The sequence below is a fragment of the Cuculus canorus genome, chromosome 16 (assembly GCF_017976375.1).
Source record: "Cuculus canorus isolate bCucCan1 chromosome 16, bCucCan1.pri, whole genome shotgun sequence".
Classification (NCBI taxonomy): domain Eukaryota; kingdom Metazoa; phylum Chordata; class Aves; order Cuculiformes; family Cuculidae; genus Cuculus; species Cuculus canorus.
Window position 1 is genome coordinate 17,203,987 of NC_071416.1, and position 19,435 is coordinate 17,223,421.

The window sequence follows — 19,435 nt, forward strand, 5'->3', positions numbered from 1 at the left end:
ATGAAGTTAGACGTAGGAATAAACCAATCTATAACTATTCTAATTCACCTTTTTAAATCCTGCAGCTTGGCTGAAGAGGAAATAAAGGCAGAGCAGGAGGTGGTGGAGGGGATGGATATCTCCACTCGATCCAAAGGTGAGTAAGGAGTATTTAATTTTTGTTTTACAACATATGAATATTTGTAAACCTGGATAGCGAAACTGTAGTCTACCAGGAAGCTGCTCTTGAGTGAAGACTCAAGACTCACTGGATTTTTCACGATGACTGTTGTAAATTAGGAAGTGTTTTAATTTTGGCTTGAGTTTTATTGTCTATCAAACTTCCCCTCCATACAGACTCTGTTTTCTGCTTTGTGAATAACTAAGGTTAAATAATGAAACTCAGCCTCTTGTATCATCTCACTTATCATAGCTTCCTTTAAAGTACTTCTACATTTGCAATGTAGGAGAAAATAGTAACAGTAGTAATCATACTAAGGCAGCACTGTTTCCTACAGTAATGGATCCTCGTTTTCCTAAGAGTAAACATAGTAAAATTTCTGTTTCCAGAAAAGTTGATCTTGTGGGCAGTTTGTATTTCATGGATACTTATATGTCCATCCTATTACCATGACGTGAATTGAATGTGGTGGTAGAATTTCGGGTGACTTGAGAGTTTGTCCTCCTAACTAAGGAATTTCTGTCCCTCATTTCTAACAAACTCCTTTCTGGAATTTTCCCTATGAATGAGTTATTACAGGCAAATGATGTCTCTCAGTATAAAAAAAGCCAAATATGTAACCATTTATATGAGTGTAAATATTCCCTCTGTTGTTTGGAGTGCGGGAACAGAAATGCCCTTCAATCAGAATACTTGCACATAATTGTTTATTCCCGTTCGTTTTAATGGACTGCCAGCTGCCGGTCAGTCTCCTTTTGTACTTGCAGCTGACTTTGCAGCTCAGTTTACTTGAAAGCCACTTCTGTAAAATGGCAGCAGTGGTTACTACCATCCTTTTTAAATTCTCACACATATCCGCTTATTCTTCACTTTTCTACTGCAGGGCTCATAAGTCTTACTAACTCTGAGTGTGCAGATGTAATCGTCTTGAAAACATGGCACAGGTCACGTCTGCATTGCTTTATTTTTTTAAGGAGGAAGCCTGGGTACATAACATAGTTAAAAAATGCATTTATGTCTTATTTGTGCTAACAGACAGTACATTTCTTGTTTGACTTCCCCTGGTATGGTTAAATGAGGTAGGACGTATGGTCTGACAGCTCAGAAGAGATTTGCTTTCTACATTTGCTCCTCCTTCCTGTCTTTTTCTCCCTTTGCTTCTGGTTTTTGCATGTCACTCTCCAGCACTGGACTGCTTTTGATGTTAACTTATCTCTCTATTTCAGTTTTCTAAGGCAGCAGAAAATAAACCATTTTTTGTTGCTTTAGTGGTCGCTGCTGAATGGGGTAACCTCCCAGCTGTGTACTCTGACTGCTTTACTTCCTCTGTGGTGCTTGTCAGATCCCAGCCACTTAACTTTCTAACCAACTTAAAACCTGGAATATTTTCCAGCTGTTTAGTGGCCAGTTTGTTTATCAAAGAGTTCAGTGAGTATGAGAACTTAAATAAAGAGACGAATGGGGTTATTAAATGCATTTAGCTGCACATGAAATCTCAGCTTCGTTTCTCCTTAGAAAGCCTTTGGCCCACATATTAATACTGATAAGAATTTCACATGCATCAAGTGAGCTATACCATTAATTCTGTCACTCTGATGTAATCATGGTCTAAAAGTCATTTAGGAGTTTGATGCCTCGTCCTGCAGATGTTTGCGTTTTAGTGCAGTTACTTTAATCAGCTGGGAAACATGTAAATTGTCCATACAAAAAATTGCAGTTCCAGCTCTAGTGCTGGTCTGACCTCAAGGTGCACTGCTTCAATGGATTAAGCCCACAGAAAACTTTTTTACTGTTTTTGTAGAGTTTAGATGAAGTTTTTCTGGGCAGTGAGCTGGTTTAATACCTCATGGTTGTAGAAAGGGTTGGTCTTTCATCTCCTGGCCTTCTCAGCCACATGATCTTGCAGCTGCCTTTGCTTTGTGGGCTCTGATCATTTCAAACTTATTGATTCAGGGGGAGCTAACTTGGCAGAAACAGGCTCATGTTTTCATACTGAGCGAGTTTGCTGTTGACACAACTCCCTGAACAAGCTTCTAGGCAAGCTCTGGTAGTGATTGAAGGGACAGTGGTTTGGAAGACAAAGACAGAAACACCACAGAACTAGTTTAGATTGGCCCAAGCTGTCGTTGTGTGGAAGTCGCTGGTCTGTACACAGCAGGACTCAGTGTTTTAAACACAAGAGAGAGTGATCTGAACGACCATAGTAACAATTAAAATTAACAGAGGTTGAATTAATTTAGGAATAATGGAATTGATGTTTATTTAACTAGATACCGATATGCTTTAATTGGTTTGTTAAATTAGACAAAGATGTTGACGAAACCCATGCCAGTACCATTTTAAGGGCAAGAGTAACAGTGACCCACGCCAAGATATGTCTTTTTTCGGTGAAGAAGTGATGTGGCTTGTAAGGGAATCGTGGGACTTGCCTATAAGCCATCTTGCTTTGCTGTGTTCCAAACCTAATCTGTGAATTAGTGGTAGAACTTTATACTGGTTAAACATGTAGTTTTGCATAGAAAGTATAAGGGTCATAAATTTGCTTAGTAAAAGAGCTGGCTGTATTATAGACCTGCTAAAATGAATCTTTCTGGACTGCTGTTATCTGGATGGAGACAAGTTTCTCTGTTAGTTTCGTGCAGTGTTTCTGCAGCAGGAAAAGTCAAACCAGAATTTATGAAATGTTGTTACACTTGGTCTGAGGTCGAAGTAGCGCAACGGGGTTCTAAACTGGTGGGATTGTGGTAACTTCCTTTTGTAACAGTGATCTTGTTCAGAATTTTGCTGCATGTCTTTCAGAAAAGGTGTACATGAGGAAATAGACGCTGTATAGACAAATCTGTCAGGGAAGCATACAGCTCCTCTTGGTTTGTTTGGATTTTTTTGATGGTCTGAGAAGCCTGTGCAGGAGATCAATCAGTGGTATTGTATAACTTCATCATTGTCCTGGAGAAGCTGGTATGCTGCAATTTTGTAACCTGACTTGCTCTGCTACAGTTTGTAGAGCTGGTTTGAGGTCGTGTCTAAAGAGAGAAGATAAATTAAATTGCTTTAAAATCAATTATGCTTCTTCATGAACGTTGTTTTGGTATAAGCAGTTTAATTTTCACTGCTATGAATCAATTCCAGTTCAGTTTAAGCTAAGGTGAAGGATGCATTGTTTAATCTATAACAAGAGCATTAATGTAGCCTTTGAATCCGTTTAAGTAAGATAGTGGTTTCAAAGCAGCCTAAGCTGGTCAAACTGCTCCATGCAGCAGTTTTATCCACTTCCTTCCATACCGAAGCTGGCAGGAAACTAACTGAACCGTAAAACATGAATGGTTTTCTGCTAGCTTACTGTGCTGAAGTGGCTTGGTAGACTGCCAGAACTGGTGTAGGAGAGAGGGCAGGAAAGTAGCAGTTGGGTGCAGGAAGTACAGAGCTTTGTTAGCCAGCATTTCAATAGGGTTGGACTGTAATGAACCTAGAGCTTAAAACCATAGCTGACACTTCTTACTTACACTTAATAATATGACATATAAGAGTGAGTCTGTAGCTGTGGTCAGAGCTATGCAGCCTTACACACTCATCTTCAGCTGCTTTTTCCTACCCTTTTCCTTAGTCTGGCACTGATGCTTATGCTGTTGTGTCTCTATTAAGAGAGTGATCTGGCAGAAAATTGATAATTTTTTTTTTTTTTTTATAACTTTTGCCTGAATGATGAACTCATTAACCCTACTATTGTACACAAATGCCTGGCTGCAAAATGTTGTGGGACATCTGGTGAGGTGGGGAAGGGAAGAGAGTTATTGTAGCAATTATAATTTATATATGCTTATGAGCTGTGCATGTGCAGCTCTACTGGAGAAGAGCTCTCAAAATACACTACTCTCGTTATCAGAACTAGAAGGCATAAGGCATATGAGAACTGGAAATGGGAAATTACAGTTTAAAGATGGTGAAAGGAGTCTGAAAACGCAAAATGGAGTCAGCAGAGGAATGCTGTTCAGCCAAGGAGAAGGGCCACGGATTAGGTTATTATAATATTTTGTCCTCTGTGTATGATGCATTAGCATGTCAGACAGAAACATCTTGTTCTTTTTCCTGTTCCAGCCCCATGGCCTACTTTTTAACCTTGTTTATTAACTATTTCAAGGTGGGGCTTGCAAGGCTTTCTGGAGAATTTTCTGAGTATTTCCAAGGTGTGGTTCCTGAGCAGTATAACCATCTTCATTGTTGGGTGCAGTTCTGTATTCACTTGCACTTGTTGTCTTCGGACAGCAGTGAACTCTCTACTGGTTTTTTTCATCCTATTAACCTGGAAGAATATTTTTTAAATTTTTTTAATTCTCATGTTAGTTTTGTGCTGGTTTGTCTTTCTTACCTGCCAACAGTAACTAACTGTGGTAACACGTGGACTTCCATGTAGATTTCATGTTTCAGCTAGTACTAAAACCATTGTTTGTCTAGTCACTGGTCAAAAGGAAATCTCTAACTCTCTCCTTCCCTTCAGTCATGCATCCCATATATTGCCTTCGCATCTATGCAGGGTCTTAGCCAGTTCTCTTCTCAGTCAGTTAAGGACTTGGGTATAGAAATAGTTTTCTACCTGCTCATCCCCTTGAAACAGATTGCCAGGGAGTTGGACAGATGTTGCTAGAGGCAGACTAGCCCTCATCGGTGACAGCTGGTCACTGGATGGTCTTAGCTTGTCATAAAGTCATGTACTGAGTACACTGCTGCTTAATGGTGAGGATTTTGACTGTTACAGCAGCCTTTTCACCGCTGCAAGGTTTGTGTTGAAGGCTTTGGGCTTAGAGGCTTCTCATGGTGGTAGAAGGTTTGGATATTTTGAATATAAAGGCAAAATGATATGTAAAATGGAATTTCCAGAGCACCTTATATACTTTACCACAATTTCATAATAGTACATTGTGTATCGACTGTCTGTGCACTGGCACCAATAATCACATTGAGATGAGATTCTCACTCTGATGTGAAAGGTAATTTGAGAATCCTCCAGTGAACAGCAGCCATACAGCCCCAGGCTTTTATCTCCAGTGCAGAGCCCTCTCACTTACTAATCAACCGGGGGTCTTCGGCTGTGCTGTGGGGCAGCCAGTCCCCCTGCAGCCAAGCTCTAGCTTTTAAACAGTTTACATCTCTTGCATTGCAAGTTGTTGTGAAGTGTTTCTTTATCTTCCAAAGCCCTACAAGGGAGAAACAAATAACTGTGTCTTTTTGTACTTGTGTAAAACTGTAATGTAGCTGGAGTTCATCAGGGTTTACGCAACCATGGCTAACCTCTCTTTTATTTATCACATTAAGCAACTGGATTTGGTTAATTGCAGCAGTTGAAGTTTCTGGAATGTAAACAGGGCTTTAGTGGTTGATTGCAACTGCATTGTATTTCAAAAGTCTGCCAGGAAAGTAAAACGCTTCAGAGCTGGCTAGAAGTTCTAACAGATTTATCCATGATTTTAAGTATTTTGAAAATAATTAAAGTTGTTATAGTATCGTAGGTAATGGATTTGAAAAACTGTAAATCTATTAGCAACCATTCAGGATAATAAGTATAACTAGGAGACCTCACAGTTCTGGAACCCACATAGTTTATTAATTGAAGTGTGTTCTGTCAAAGCACACTCTAATAATGCTGACAATGGAGCTAGTGTTGCTCCTTTTTCTCTCAGAATTCTTCACTGATTTCCCTCAACACCATTTCAAGTACATGCTCCAGAGCTTTTGAGAAGGAGGGAAGAAGCACGAAGTGACAGTCTAGGTTGAAGGTCAGTTTCTGGTTTTTGTTCCTGTTCCTTCTAAAGGTATAGTTACACATTTCTGTGGGGTAATGACAGCTTAAGCAGCCTTCAGTCACCTTTGTACTCTTGAATCTTCTGTAGTGCTGGCTTTTGTCAGCTAGCCTAGCTGTTTCTTCCAGCCACCAAATGAGTTCTGCATGAAACTCCTTTCATGAAATTTTTGTCCTTTTGTTCTGTTACATTTAATCTAATGTAATTTCTTTATCTGGTTCACCAAATGTTGGCAGAACAATTTGTGTCATAATAAAAGGGCTAGCATGGAACTGGGAATTGATATTAACAGAAGCAGCCTTGGGCAGGGTCTCTTCAAGTAACGTTTTGACAGAGTGTCTGACTTACATAGAACAATTGACGAGGTTTCGGATTGAAAACGTCATTCAGAATTTCGCATGTTTGACCCACTTGCATCAAAAACCTACTTCCATCACAGAAAGCTGTCCTTGGTGTAACTGATGTTCAGTTTACTGATACCTAATACAGTTCCCAGAAGACTTTAGATAACTCATGGTTTGTTTGATTTTTTTTTTTTTTTTCTGTTTAAATAAACATGTTTCTGAGTTTCTCTTTTCCCACTTTCTGAAAATCTCCAGCACAGAAAAATTTTGTTCTACAAGCAGTGGAGATTACCACTTTATCACAGCTCATTTTTCATAGAACATGTATTTACAACATAAGAAAATTAGGTACAGAATTTGAATAACTAATACTCTTTGTGAAAGTAGAGTAAACTTGACGTAGTTGAAGTAAGGTGAATTTTTTGATTGTTCCACACTTTTTGGGAAGGCTTTTGTTTTAGTTGCCTAACCTTTTTGTGATGTTGAATTTGAAAATCATTATATATAGTAAAAATGATTTACTCAGACTTTTCTTAATTGGCCTGGTATGCATTGCGCTGAGGATGCGATGCTAAGGCGATATCTGCTCATCTAAGTCAGATCTGCTGTGCTCACACACTCCTTCATGTCGGGCACTTTTCCTTTACACTGGCACTGTCAACTTCATCACTTGTTGATTGTGCCAGTTCAGCTGAAATTAACTTCGCAGTTTTTTGTTGGGTTTGGCTATAATCAGTTATGTAAACCACGCTGCTTCCTGGGTGAAGAAATGGCAGTGCTAGAGAAGGAAAGGTCTGTCTGTGGAAGGCTACTGTAAAACCTTTAACTTGCTGTGGATTTCAGCTCTCCGTAAGACCTTACTGGTAGAGAAACAAATGCAAGTGTAGTAGATACTTAGAAATACATACGTAGACACCATTTCATTTTGGTTTTAGTCTGGAATTACTTTGATTGCATTTAGCTTAAGCAAATTTTAATTTTATTTAGGTTTTTAAAAAAGGTATATGGCAAAGAGGGCATAAGGGGATGTAAAATGTCACTGTTGACAAGTCTTTGGTACCCAGTGGTTTATGCTGTGTAAGCCATGTTGATGTTAGTTGTCTTCGGGAAGGATTACATTTGGATATCGTGGGAGAAGCAAGGAAAACATTTTACTTTTACACATTTCCTAAGTACCTGCTTCCATTAAAAAAACAAAGCTTCTTAATTAGTTTTCAGGGATTGTTGCTATTGAATGCTTACAGTACAGCAACTGGCAATGAATAGAACATAGAAAATATGGTTGTGGTCCATGCTTCATATGCTGCAGCAAGATAAGATCACTCATCTACAATAATAATGTATGTTTCTTTGTTTTTTAGGTTTTTTTCTAAGCTAAATTGTGCTATGTCACTATCATAGTTTTATCTGCTTAAAAACTGCATTACCTCCACATAAACTTTGACTTCTAAAGTAGTCATAAAGTGTGAAATTTAAGTTGATTTAGGGTTTAAGCATGCTTTAGTCTGTTTCCTGGGAGCAGTAGTCACTAGCTCTTTAGTCACATGATGGCATACTGAAACAAAGACTTTAAACTTCAGGTGAAACTCAGGTTAGCTGCATGTTCCCCAGTGGATGGTTTCTGAGAGCACTCATGGGTGCTTATGTCACCCTTGACGACATCACAGAGCAATTGATAATAACCTAGTGAAGTAAAACAGGGAGCTTTTAGTGGGAATTTAAAAAGTTATTTGAGGTGTCTATTTTTTCACTTGCACTTGAAACGCGATTTTGAAATAATTCTAAGAAAGCAAAATTATACACTCAAAAATCAAGAAATAAGTGGAATAAAGTTGCTTAGCAAATTAATTCATTGGTACAATTGATTTATCAATGACATGTTCATTTGTTATGTTACTGTAATGCCCTTCATTTAGTACTTAAAACATTTAGTTTCTTACTAACCTGAAGTGCTAAGTAACTGCAAGTCATCTCAGCCTTTTAAATTAGAAATTATGGGTATACAGTTGATGCCTGTCTGAAAAGTTTGGTTCAGGTGGACTTGCTGAGTATGTGACAGGAGTTGAAGTGTGGTTTGGATTTGGCTGTGACTGAACTGTAATTCCATTCTGGTTTAGCTAGTAACAGTTCTAGCCCTTTTCCTGTCCCTGAATCAGTTAGTTGGGAAAAAACAGCATTTAAAAGTGAGAAGCATTATGTCACGGAGGCAGGCTGATGATGAGAAACTTTACAGCTGATTTTGTGTTTTCACACTTAGAGCCAGACATGTGCAGTGTCACCGGCTTCTTTGTAACCGAGAGAGTCTGAGGCTGAAAGGAAACTGGTGTGCTCCACTGGTGGCAGTTTTGTGTCTGGGAGTAAGAAATGGAAGCCAAAGGGCAGAAAATTGTATTCTTCTGTTACCCTTCTGGTTTAAGGTGTGCCTGCATGTGTAGAGTCTGAAAATAAAAGCCTCAGTCTTTTCAGTGAGTTTATTTGCTGGAGAGGAACTCTGAGTCAGAGGTCCTTGCAGATATTTTGAGGATGTCATTTGCTGCAGAGAGACCATTTCTGCAGATCTCTCTGCAGTGGGAAAACAAGGACTAAGGCATGGTCAGCACTTCCAGTAAGAATAGTGTACTTATGTCTGCCTTTAGGAATGCACGGAAAGTCTCTGTTGAGAACTGAAAATTATAATAAAGAAACAAAGATTATATTGTATGTGCTGTTCTGAGTCATGTGGTGATGGAAAGATGAGAAACGATATGGTATGATGCTTGTTTTGCTGATCACACTGGATGCAAACAGTTCCCATGCTGGGTAAGCACCGTTCTACTGTAATTAAAATGAACAAACATGGTTCAGAGCTTGTTTTGGTTTTAGATTTGATCTCTTTGGTTAAATTGTGGGCTTTGATTTAGCTGACACTGATGCTACAGTGTTTCTTCTAAGTTAGCGGCACTGGCTCAGTCTCTTGGGATGTGAGACGCGTGTGCCAGCCAAAGGAGTTCTTCTGCCACCTTCTGTGCACGGTTGGCAACACTGAAAAAATCCCCAGTCTTCTGTCAGCACAGTTGTACCTGTGTTGTGATCTTTATTGTCATAATTCCTTCAGGAGAGGAGGAGGCAGATATTGGATTTTTCACACATTTAGGTGACATGCCTTACCTGGCAATTCTCTATATTGTCAAATCAGTCTAAATTTTGGCCTACACAGGGTGGGAGGCATGTTTGCTTGAATTGAAACGAGTCAAGCGACAATAATGGTCTCAGAGAGGTTGCATTGGCTTAATTCAGCCTAGGCATGTCAGAAATGCTGCCTACAAATATAAAACAGGAGGAGTGGAAAGGAAAAAAATCACATTTCTTACTGTCTAAGAAAACTCAAAACATGAAAATGGTTTGTTTGTTTGTTTAAACAAACTTAACTATGTTTTGCCAAAATTTTATAACTTATGTCAACAGGAACATTTCTCTGAGAGTCAGTGGCACATTTCTGCTAGGCAGCACTACTGAAAGAGTTCTGGCAGTCAGTTTTCCTAGGGCTTTTGAAATGGCGTGTGTTGTGCCTGGTGCAGCTATTCTAGATTAGTAAATCTTGAGATGGGTAAATGCTCCCATATTTCCCTTCTCCCCCTCACTTATATCTCCTTCCATCTACCTTTTAGTCTTTTTTTTAATATTTATTTATAATTTTCTTGATTCTTAATCATTATCTCTGCACATGTTACCTAGCTTTTGATCAATCAGGATTCACCACATAGCACCATGTTTTCCAGAGAATTGTATAGAAACAAGTAAAAAAAAATGTTTGGTTTTTTTTGTTTGTGCAGTTATCTGTTTGGGAAATAAAAATATTTAAAAGCTTCATGAACTGGAAAAAATGGTAATTTTCGCAGCTAATTAGGTAACAATTACATGTTTCATGTGTCTGGGCCAGTCTGAAAAAAGTGTGATGTAGTAGGTAAGGTTGGTATTTTCACAAATTAATGTAGCCCATTCCACCCAGAGGAATGTTCTAGCTCAACAAAATTGTCTCATGCAATGAATAGTTGAAAGTCAGGCTGGGAAGCATTTGTGGGAGAAAGGTGTTTGTCAACTGCCTACGTGAAACTATCTGGTGCTGTGGTTTTCACTATTTTTCTATATGGGGAACTTTTTGTAGATCTTTTTATAGTTAATTTAAATCTGTTGAATACAGACTTGCTCTAGTAAGTTGATCCAGTTACTGGTTGTGGTTCTGATACCTCTCGTGTTCATTCGAGACTTCAGGTGAAGGATTTCAATGATGTTTTGGTGACTTGGCAACATGAGACAGCTCAGCCCATCACTCAGTGGAAGGCAAGAGTACAGATACAGGAGGGAAAGGATATAAAATTGTGACAACCAGGAGCTTGGTTACTTCTGCCATCTATCAAATAGCTGCCAAAAACTGTTTGGAAACAAAACAACTTTAGGGTAGCATTGATAACAGGAGCAGCGTTTCTTCTCTTCACTGTGTGTTCCTCTTCTGTGTAATTGCTTCGCTGAAGGCATTGCAATCTGTGCAGTGAGTGGGTTCATAGGAAAAAACCACTTAGAAAAAGGTTATTTTTTAGACAAGTTTCGTTTCTCAGTTGTTTAGTGTACAGCCACAAAACTTCTGCTCTTGCACATGTGAGTAGGGGATTGAAAAAGTGGGAATGAGTCAGTTGAACCACTGAAAAATGGTTCAGTTGTTTCTCTTCGTGATATTGAGGGCTTCTGGTTTTATCTATTGTTTTGTTTTGATGCAGTTAATAAAAGCTTGCTTAAAAATGAAACATGTTAAGCCAACTCTGTTGAACTTCCACTTGTGTTTTGCCAAGATCATTTTGTTGTGTTGTGGTTGTCTGCGAGCCGATTGCATGTTTGTTTCTTTTGAAAAGTGTCAGTAAGTTCTTTGTAATTGGGCGGAGCGTTCCATACTCATTAGGAATCAATTAAATTTTATTGTCGGAAAATGAAGTTGCAAATGCTCTTATTTTTTTACCTGGAATATTTCTGATGAGCTGTTGGGGTTTTTTGAGTGTATTAAGTTTTTTAAGACTGTAAATAATTCCTTCTGAGTATTTTAATGAAAACAAAAGAAGTGACAAAGTAAAAAAGCCAAAAAAGGATTAATTAAAAATAATTCAGCATAATTGAAGGAGTGTAGCATACATGAAGATCACCATAACAGAGATTCATTTGATAAAGCTGTGTCTCAATATCCTTCTAATTTTTTGAAGACTTTTGCACATGTTTTGTAAAATGCAGTGCAGAGCCACAAGGGCTGCTTCAGGCGCTGGTGTCATGAGTTTACATTAAGGTGACAATCTGTGACTTTTAGAGCAGCTGAGAGACAGGCTCACACTCCCTTCTGCCAGCTTAGTTACTTGGGATAGAAACTTCAGACATAGGTGGAAGCTGTGACTTATTAAACTGCTCTTGTAGTTTTCTTGGTTGAATGCGAGAGCTCCGACTGAGAGAGGTGCTGAAAGGTTAGGTCACTGTTGCTCTGTCTTGCCGTCAACAGTTACTCCTTGACTTGTCCCGATTTTATTTTTACAAAGCAGTTCAGCAGATGCTAGAATTGACTAAGTATTTGAGGTACTGTATTTATTTTCAGATTATAGGACAATTTCATTTTTTCTGTTGACGTGTTTCAAAAGGTTTATTTAAATGTGAGGAATAAATGACAAAAGACTGATTTCTACCATGTTTTAACTTCTGTTACTTATGTTCCTAGATTACATGAGTGAAGCTGTCAGGGACTGTTAATGCTGCTTTTTCTGCTTTTAAAATGTATGACATAGATTAGCATAACACTTTGTGAAATTACAGAATATAATTGTTGTTATAAATATATTAAAATTTGAAAACAGATGGATGGCCCAAATGCTGCGTAAAGACAAAAGAATATTTAATGTTAATTTAAACTACTGTGATGAAAAGTCACTTAACAGTGACATTGCCTGGCAAGTCTGTGCTTCCAGTTTTGTCAGTGTCCAGGTGAAAGAGAACTGAGAATTTTTGTTCTGTTCGGAGAAGGAGTGTGAATGACAAACTGTATCGTTCTTTGAATACTTTTTCATTGATACATACTCTTCAACCATATTGTTTGTATCTGTTACAGATCCTGGCTCTGCCGAACGCATAGCACAAAAAAGGAAATTTCCTAGCCCTCCACATTCCTCTAATGGCCACTCACCACAAGACGCATCAACAAGTCCTATAAAAAAGAAAAAGAAACCTGGTCTATTGAACAGTAATAATAAAGAGCAGGTAAGAGAAGTCATGGTCTTGCTAAAGCTAGAATATGAAACAATGACGATGTAGAGGCAGCTGATCAGGAGCTGTCTTTTTCTTAGGAAGCTCCCTTTTTGTACTCTAAGAAGTAGATGTTAATTTTTTAATGCAGTGGCTGTAGGAGTTGGCATTATAAGTTGAATTAGGGTGTTCTTTTATGTACATATATATGTATTTTTTTTTTTTTTTTACATCTGTACGAGTAAGGCCACCTGTGCCCTGGTTTTTATTTCCTGAAGCTAGTAAGATGTTTAACCAATGAACAAAATTTTCAGCAAAAGGATTGTGAAGGAATATAATAACAATAACAACAACCATAGCTGTTACTAATGAAAGCTTTTAAAAAGAAAGGTTCAGGGACGCGGTATCCTAGAATAAGGAAGATCTCACGATGTCAGTGAAAGTCTCTCATCTGCTTTCAGTCCTACTGCCAATTATTAACGAAAGCCCAGCTCCTTCCTTAGTACTGTGTGGATTCCCTCTCCTTCCTTTCAATCCCTGTGTGGTGTACAGTCCTACCAAACTAGCTAAATCAAAAGATCACACTGATGGTGCTTTTCAATCTTCATGCTTGAAACCTTATTTTCAGTGTCTTCTGAATACCTAATTTACAGCATTTATTCTACTTAGAAGAACTTGACTCCAGAAGACTTTAACAATTTCTGAGTCGTTGTATGATGCAAATGAAAGAATTATACAAAGTGTATTGAATAGCAAACCCTGTGAAGCATCTGCATCATCTTAGAGGAATTTACATGAAAGCAGTCGTTAGCCTTACTGAAATTATTTCTCATCTAGTTTAATAACTATATGCCTGTGTATTTTTCAAGGTGCTTTTGCACGTCAGTGTATTTTGCCAGGATCATATCGACGCAGGATTAAGTTCTGAGGGTTTAAAGCATTGTTTTCTAGTGTAACGGCATCCACATTAAATATTATTCTGGTACAGTTGCACTGTTTAAGAAAGAAAATGAAATTCCTCATCACTGCAGTTGCCCTGGAACACAGACTGTGAATAAAGCAGGCCTCGCTAGGGAACAGTCTTGCAGTGTCAAGTGTATTTTATTTAAGGATAATTGAGAGGTCTGGTAAAGCGTAGGCATGCTTGCACTAGCTTAATATGCACTTTGGCTGCTACTGAGCTTCACTGCAGGCTGTATAAAGTCCTCTACATCCTGGGTGTTTACTAAGGAGATGTTGCCCCACTGAAGGCTGAGCGTCTAACTGTGTAGTGTAGACTTGAATACCAATGTGGTGGAGTTGAATGTTACAGTATTAATTTCAATTTTTTCTTCATGCATTTAAAAATATATGTGAAACCACAACTGCGGTTGTTGGACTTGATACATTTCCATCGGTAAATCCTTTTCTGTTTTCCAGGTATATCAGACTTGAAAGATTACAGGATAGAATAAAGTTATGTTTCTAATGAAGAAAAGCAATCAGACTTGTTTGTTTTGCTGTATTGGTTACAAGTTAGCAAGGAAATGTCTACTTAGATTTATTTAGCTTTTACAAGTTGTTTTTAATTTGATATGGTCTCACATGTCTGATTTGAAATCGGTGTGCCTAAAGATTATTGTTTCTGAAGTAGGTGCAAAACTCCGCTTTTTATTTTAGCAGGAGTCATTAAAGCTTCTTTCACTGCTGAACAGATGTGAGCTAAGCATAGTTACTTGATTTGCTCTCATATTTTAAGAGTTTTAAGTTTACATAGCTTATCACAGTGGTTCTGATGGCTGATAGATCCATGTTGAGGTACAATGATGGCACTGAAAACCTCTGATTTACAATTATGCATTACAAAGTGTTTTGTAACATTTGAGTATATCAAGATATGGTTACTAAAGTTAAAGTTAGGGTTGAGAAAACAAAGCTTTTCTTTTGTAACTGTTAAAATTTAAACTCTTAAAACATCTTTACTCTGATTAGAACAAGCAGAATGGTCCATTGGTGAAGTTGAATCATTCATTTTTGGGTCTTTTGTTTTGTGGTTTTGGTCTTTGAGTTTCAGAACCTTTTAAAAGGTTATTATTAACCTTTTAAAAGGTTGTGAAGGCTTAGACAAAATAAGGTGATAGATGTCTAAAAGACATGAGCATCCTTGAACAGAAAATTAATTCCTCACATGATCTAGCGTAAACTGACTTCTATTCCTCCATAACACCCTCACAGCTTGGGTGTTGCAAGTTGATTTCTGTGAAACAGTTCCACAGGTTTTATATTTGTCTTAAAGCAGTATTCTTTATTCTTTGGAAGTTAGTGTGGACGCACTACTTATACCCACTTCAAAGACAGAGTATGTATTAAATTCTTGTGGTAATTTCCTTTATCTGCAGTTGAGGAAATGCCAGATAGCTGCATCTCCACGTATGAGATTTTGATCTTTTTGATTTTGTGTGAGGTTTTTTTCTGACAGCTGTTGTCCATATAGCTGCAAATAAAACCTGTTTCTGCACTGTAAATTTCAACTTTCCCTTCTTCACTCTGTGTTTCCATGTGGCTGTTTGAATGATTGTAGTAGTAATCCATTTGAAACGTAGTTAAAGCTTATGCTGTCCCTTTTATTCCACAGGATCTTGCAGAACCTTCCTTCTGAAAGTCTTGTCATGTTATATGATTAAATATATACAGAAAAAGTACAGAAAGTAAGCTTTGTCCCTTTTTGTGGTGGGAACAAAGTATCTTTTTAGTAGTTGTATCATCTGTAGAATAGAAAATGAAAAACATGAAAACTGATAGAAATTCAAGGGAAATTTTAGGTAACAGAGTGTTTTTTGGGAATGTTTGTGGGTAACATCCTTTCTTTGCCTAATATGTTATACAATGTTAGATAGTCGCAGATTATCTCCTCTGGTGTAACTTTTGAGATATAACATCTTCAGCTGGGCTGTCAATTCTGCATCCTCTAATTTGACCTTGAAGGTCCTCTATTCATGCAAATAATTAGACCTTATCCTTTGTAACTTTATCACAGTCCAAGCTGACATGCTGGTGATTTCTGGTGACATTTATTTATGCCCTGCGTGACTAATTTCATGCAGGATGCTGCCAAGGTATGGAACATGCCTACGCTTGCACTGTTCTGTGAGTCATGGGCATGTGACAGCTCAAGGGTCTAAGAACTTGCCAGTGTATAAATGGTGTAGGACACATGCAAAATTACCTGAGAACCGAACAATGGTTCTGCAGGCAACAAGCATTTAGATAGTTACAAGTAATGTTGTGAGCAAATGAGTTTACATCAAACAAAAATTACCAGTAAATGAACTGCCTAAAACTTAAGACTGGGAATTTCCCTCCATGCCCTCCTCAGCAAACTAACCCTGTAATTAATACCAAAAAGAAAATTGAAGTTCTCTTGTCATAAATACAATGTAGTTTTCCAATAAACATTAGCAGTATCTCAGACCCATTTCAGCCATCATAGGCTCCTTGCTTCTTGTTTTTCGGCATCAGCTGTGTCACCTTTGAGCTGTCTAGGGCTCAAGTGGAAGACTAGTTCATGCACTTTACAAGTTAACACTGTTTTCTAGTGCAGGCAAACCAGTAGAGATTGTGAGTCTTAAGTTCTAATATGCATTTAAATGGTGGATTAAATCTCTTCCAGTGTTCCTGTTCCTTAGCAGAGGTGGCTGTTCAGGATGCAAATTTGTTCCTTTGTCATCCTACTCTACAGTTTGCCATATTAATCAAAATCATCACTGATTTGCGTTAGTGTACAAAGCTGTGAACTGCTGCATCTCAGGACGGATCTGCATGGTGTCCAACTTCTTGTTTCAGGACTAACTTCTTCAGTTGTCCCAGCTTTAGCCACCTCTAAACATCTGCATATTTATCTTGCACAGCCTTGTGTTTCTAAGTTTAGAGGACCTAATAGCTTCTGTAGCATTATTTCTTTCTTGAAAATAAAAGCGTTTACTGACTTTTGTTGGATTGCATGTCTTGCACTCCATGCCCTCACTTGCCACAAAAATTTTTCAGTCTTGAGTGTAAAATGGCATTTAACATCTGAATAAGAAGTCAACCTCTTTATGAAAGTTTTTGTGCGATGAATAAGATACTGTGCTTGCATAAATGTTAGTCAAACTCTGAACTGCTGTTTGCTTATGTAGTATGAATATTATTATTTGAAAAAATGCAAATTTGTTTTGAAACCAAACCTGTTTTTCTTGCCTACATTTCAGTCAGAACTAAGACATGGTCCGTTTTACTATATGAAGCAGCCACTCACCACAGACCCTGTTGATGTTGTACCACAGGATGGACGGAATGATTTCTATTGCTGGGTTTGTCATCGGGAAGGCCAAGTCCTCTGCTGTGAACTCTGTCCTCGGGTTTATCATGCTAAGTGTCTGAAACTGACAGCGGAACCAGAGGGGGATTGGTTTTGCCCAGAATGTGAGGTTAGTTTGATATAAGGAGCAGATTTTTTTTCTTGCTTGTGAGATATAAGCAGCCTTTTTTTTTGTTCTGAAATGTTTCTGGTTTATTCCTATATTGTGTCTTGGTAAAGGTATCAGAAAAAGTTTAACAGAAGAGGAGGCTTCCAGTGCTGCAGAAAACATTCTGCAGTTTTGACTATTTTATTAACTTGTGCTTCTTCTGTGTGGGCTGATGAGCTCTGCAGCAGTGCAGAAAGAAATTGCACTGTAGGGTCTACATAAACAAGTGGGTATCTTACTGTTATTTTTTCCTGCAGTGCTGAGGAAGAATTTAATCTTTGCTCTCCAATTATTCCTGGGGAAAGAGTACTTAATATCAAAATATCTTAAATGAAAGTAAATTGATTTATCACCAGTCTTTGATCAATTTATTGTATTAGAGCCCAGGTGACGTTCTCACGTGTTCACTGCTGTGAACCAGCATTGTATTGGGGAATTCTATGTGGTCACACATTTGCTTTTTTAAGATGATGGATAATTTTTTTGTCTTTTCCCCTTTTTCGTCTGTCTTCTGAGGTACTTCTACTGCGTCATGAGAAATGTTTTGTGTATTATAAGATAGTTATTGTTTTCCATTTCAGCGAGAAGAATTAGCTAGAAATGTTTGCTGACAAAATATTTTTTAACCTTAACTTTTAGAAAATCACAGTCGCAGAATGCATAGAAACGCAGAGTAAAGCTATGACAATGCTCACCATTGAACAGCTATCATATTTACTGAAGTTTGCACTACAGAAAATGAAACAGCCAGGGGTAAGGAAGAATTTTTTTTAATGCTTGGATTCTGTTTGCCATAATCTTGTGCTGTACAAGACAGATTAGTTTAGGCTGTATATACTGGTTTGGAGTGCATTTAAAGTGTAGTATCTTGATGTAACTTATGGATGTAGTTTCAGTGGGTACAGTGAAAATATAATGTGGCTTTCCAGTGGGCTGTGGGGGTTTCTCTCTCACCAAAAGTGGACAGTGCTGCCGCTGAGATATGAGGGGAGTGAGCAGACATGATCCCATACCAATATAGTTCTATGGGCAGGAACCTTGAGCGTAGATCCTGATAGGTAAGTCCTGTGCTGTGAACTTCCATGCAACACGAGATTGCTGTTCTAAATATGTTTATCATGGACGCAAAATTGATTTTCCTCCAGCTTGTACCTATCTCCATATGTCTGTCTTAGATTAATTTCTCAAAATCACTATGCCTCAAAGTTTTTGCTGTTCGAGTCATTTAATCTTGCTTCTAAGTTTCAGCAATTCTGACCAGTTGTTCTTCACCATGCAAGCATTTCCTAGTTTTCACATGTGTGAAGAATACAGTAAAAAATATGATGAGTTAACAAGGGTTGTGTTAACTCCTGTTCCCTTCTTGTTCCTGTTATGTAAGGCAAAGGGAAAGTGTTTCTGTGCCTGCACTGTTAGTAAATTATGTTGGGAGAACCAGATGTGCAGAATCATGGCTCCTTGCCACTTTGATCTCTCTATGATAAGTATTCTAGCAGAACAATAGTGGCATTTTCGGGAAAGATTACTCTTACAAAGACAGATATTGGCTATTGGAATCAGGTTACTCTGGTAAACACCCTCTCATTAGGTGGAACCATTAGAATCTTAAGTGCTGCTTTTCAGAAGTGAAGTGTCAGTGTTTATTTGTATTGAATTCAGAAAATGTTTTGAAAATATCTTTAGAAACTTAAAGCTTAATGAATGCTATTGAGATATTTTGCCTTTTAGGTATTTTACTAACAACTTGTTGTTTTGGTACCTCAGTACTTTAATTGTTGTCTTTGAAGAATTGCAGTCCCTCCAATTCAGCAGATATTAGAGTCCCACTGATTACCAAGCCAACATTGCTTTGAAAGTTATGTTCTAATGAGAGCCTGAAAAAGAATTACTTGTGAGTCTAGTGAATTGGAAATCTAGTGTCTTTATTCTGCTAAAAACTGTGTTGAGCCTCATCTGATACTCCTTACAAAAAAAGCCCTACTGTAAATAAGTCTATTTTACAACCCCCCTAACTTCTACAATTCATGATTTCTAGCTCATGAAAATTCAGCTAATTGAGACCTCTTAGTTCCTCTTGTTCTGCCAGTGTTTTATTACTTCACAAAATTTTATAATTACCTTTAAAGAATTTTCTCTGACATGCCAGTTGGAAGTAGGATTAGAAAAAAGTTCTGTGTCATTGATGAAACCATTCAGCAATATGGTTGCAGTGTGATTTTGATTTTTTTATTCCTAACAGACAGAGCCATTTCAAAAGCCAGTTTCACTGGATCAACACCCAGATTATGCAGAATATATCTTTCATCCAATGGACCTTTGTACATTAGAGAAGGTTTGTATGAAGCAAAGGGAAGAAGTTTACTTGAGTTTGATCGCTATCGTTAGGATTTCTGGAATGTTTGA

The 19,435-nt window shown here is 37.9% G+C and overlaps 1 protein-coding gene across 17 annotated transcripts in view; it reads left to right on the forward strand.

Moving 5' to 3' along the window:
* The window catches only part of ZMYND8 (zinc finger MYND-type containing 8), a 67,207-nt gene that overhangs the window by 23,142 nt on the left and 24,630 nt on the right, over window positions 1–19,435 (forward strand). For 16 of the 17 annotated variants that reach the window (XM_054081676.1, XM_054081680.1, XM_054081672.1 and 13 more), the window contains 5 exons: window positions 66–136; window positions 12,415–12,563; window positions 16,775–16,993; window positions 17,672–17,785; window positions 19,272–19,364. In XM_054081676.1, the coding sequence (XP_053937651.1) occupies window positions 112–136; window positions 12,415–12,563; window positions 16,775–16,993; window positions 17,672–17,785; window positions 19,272–19,364 (600 nt within the window). In that variant the 5' untranslated portion in view covers window positions 66–111. Of the gene's footprint in view, window positions 1–65; window positions 137–12,414; window positions 12,564–16,774; window positions 16,994–17,671; window positions 17,786–19,271; window positions 19,365–19,435 lie in introns of those variants that run through there. The other variant, XM_054081679.1, reaches the window with a different exon arrangement.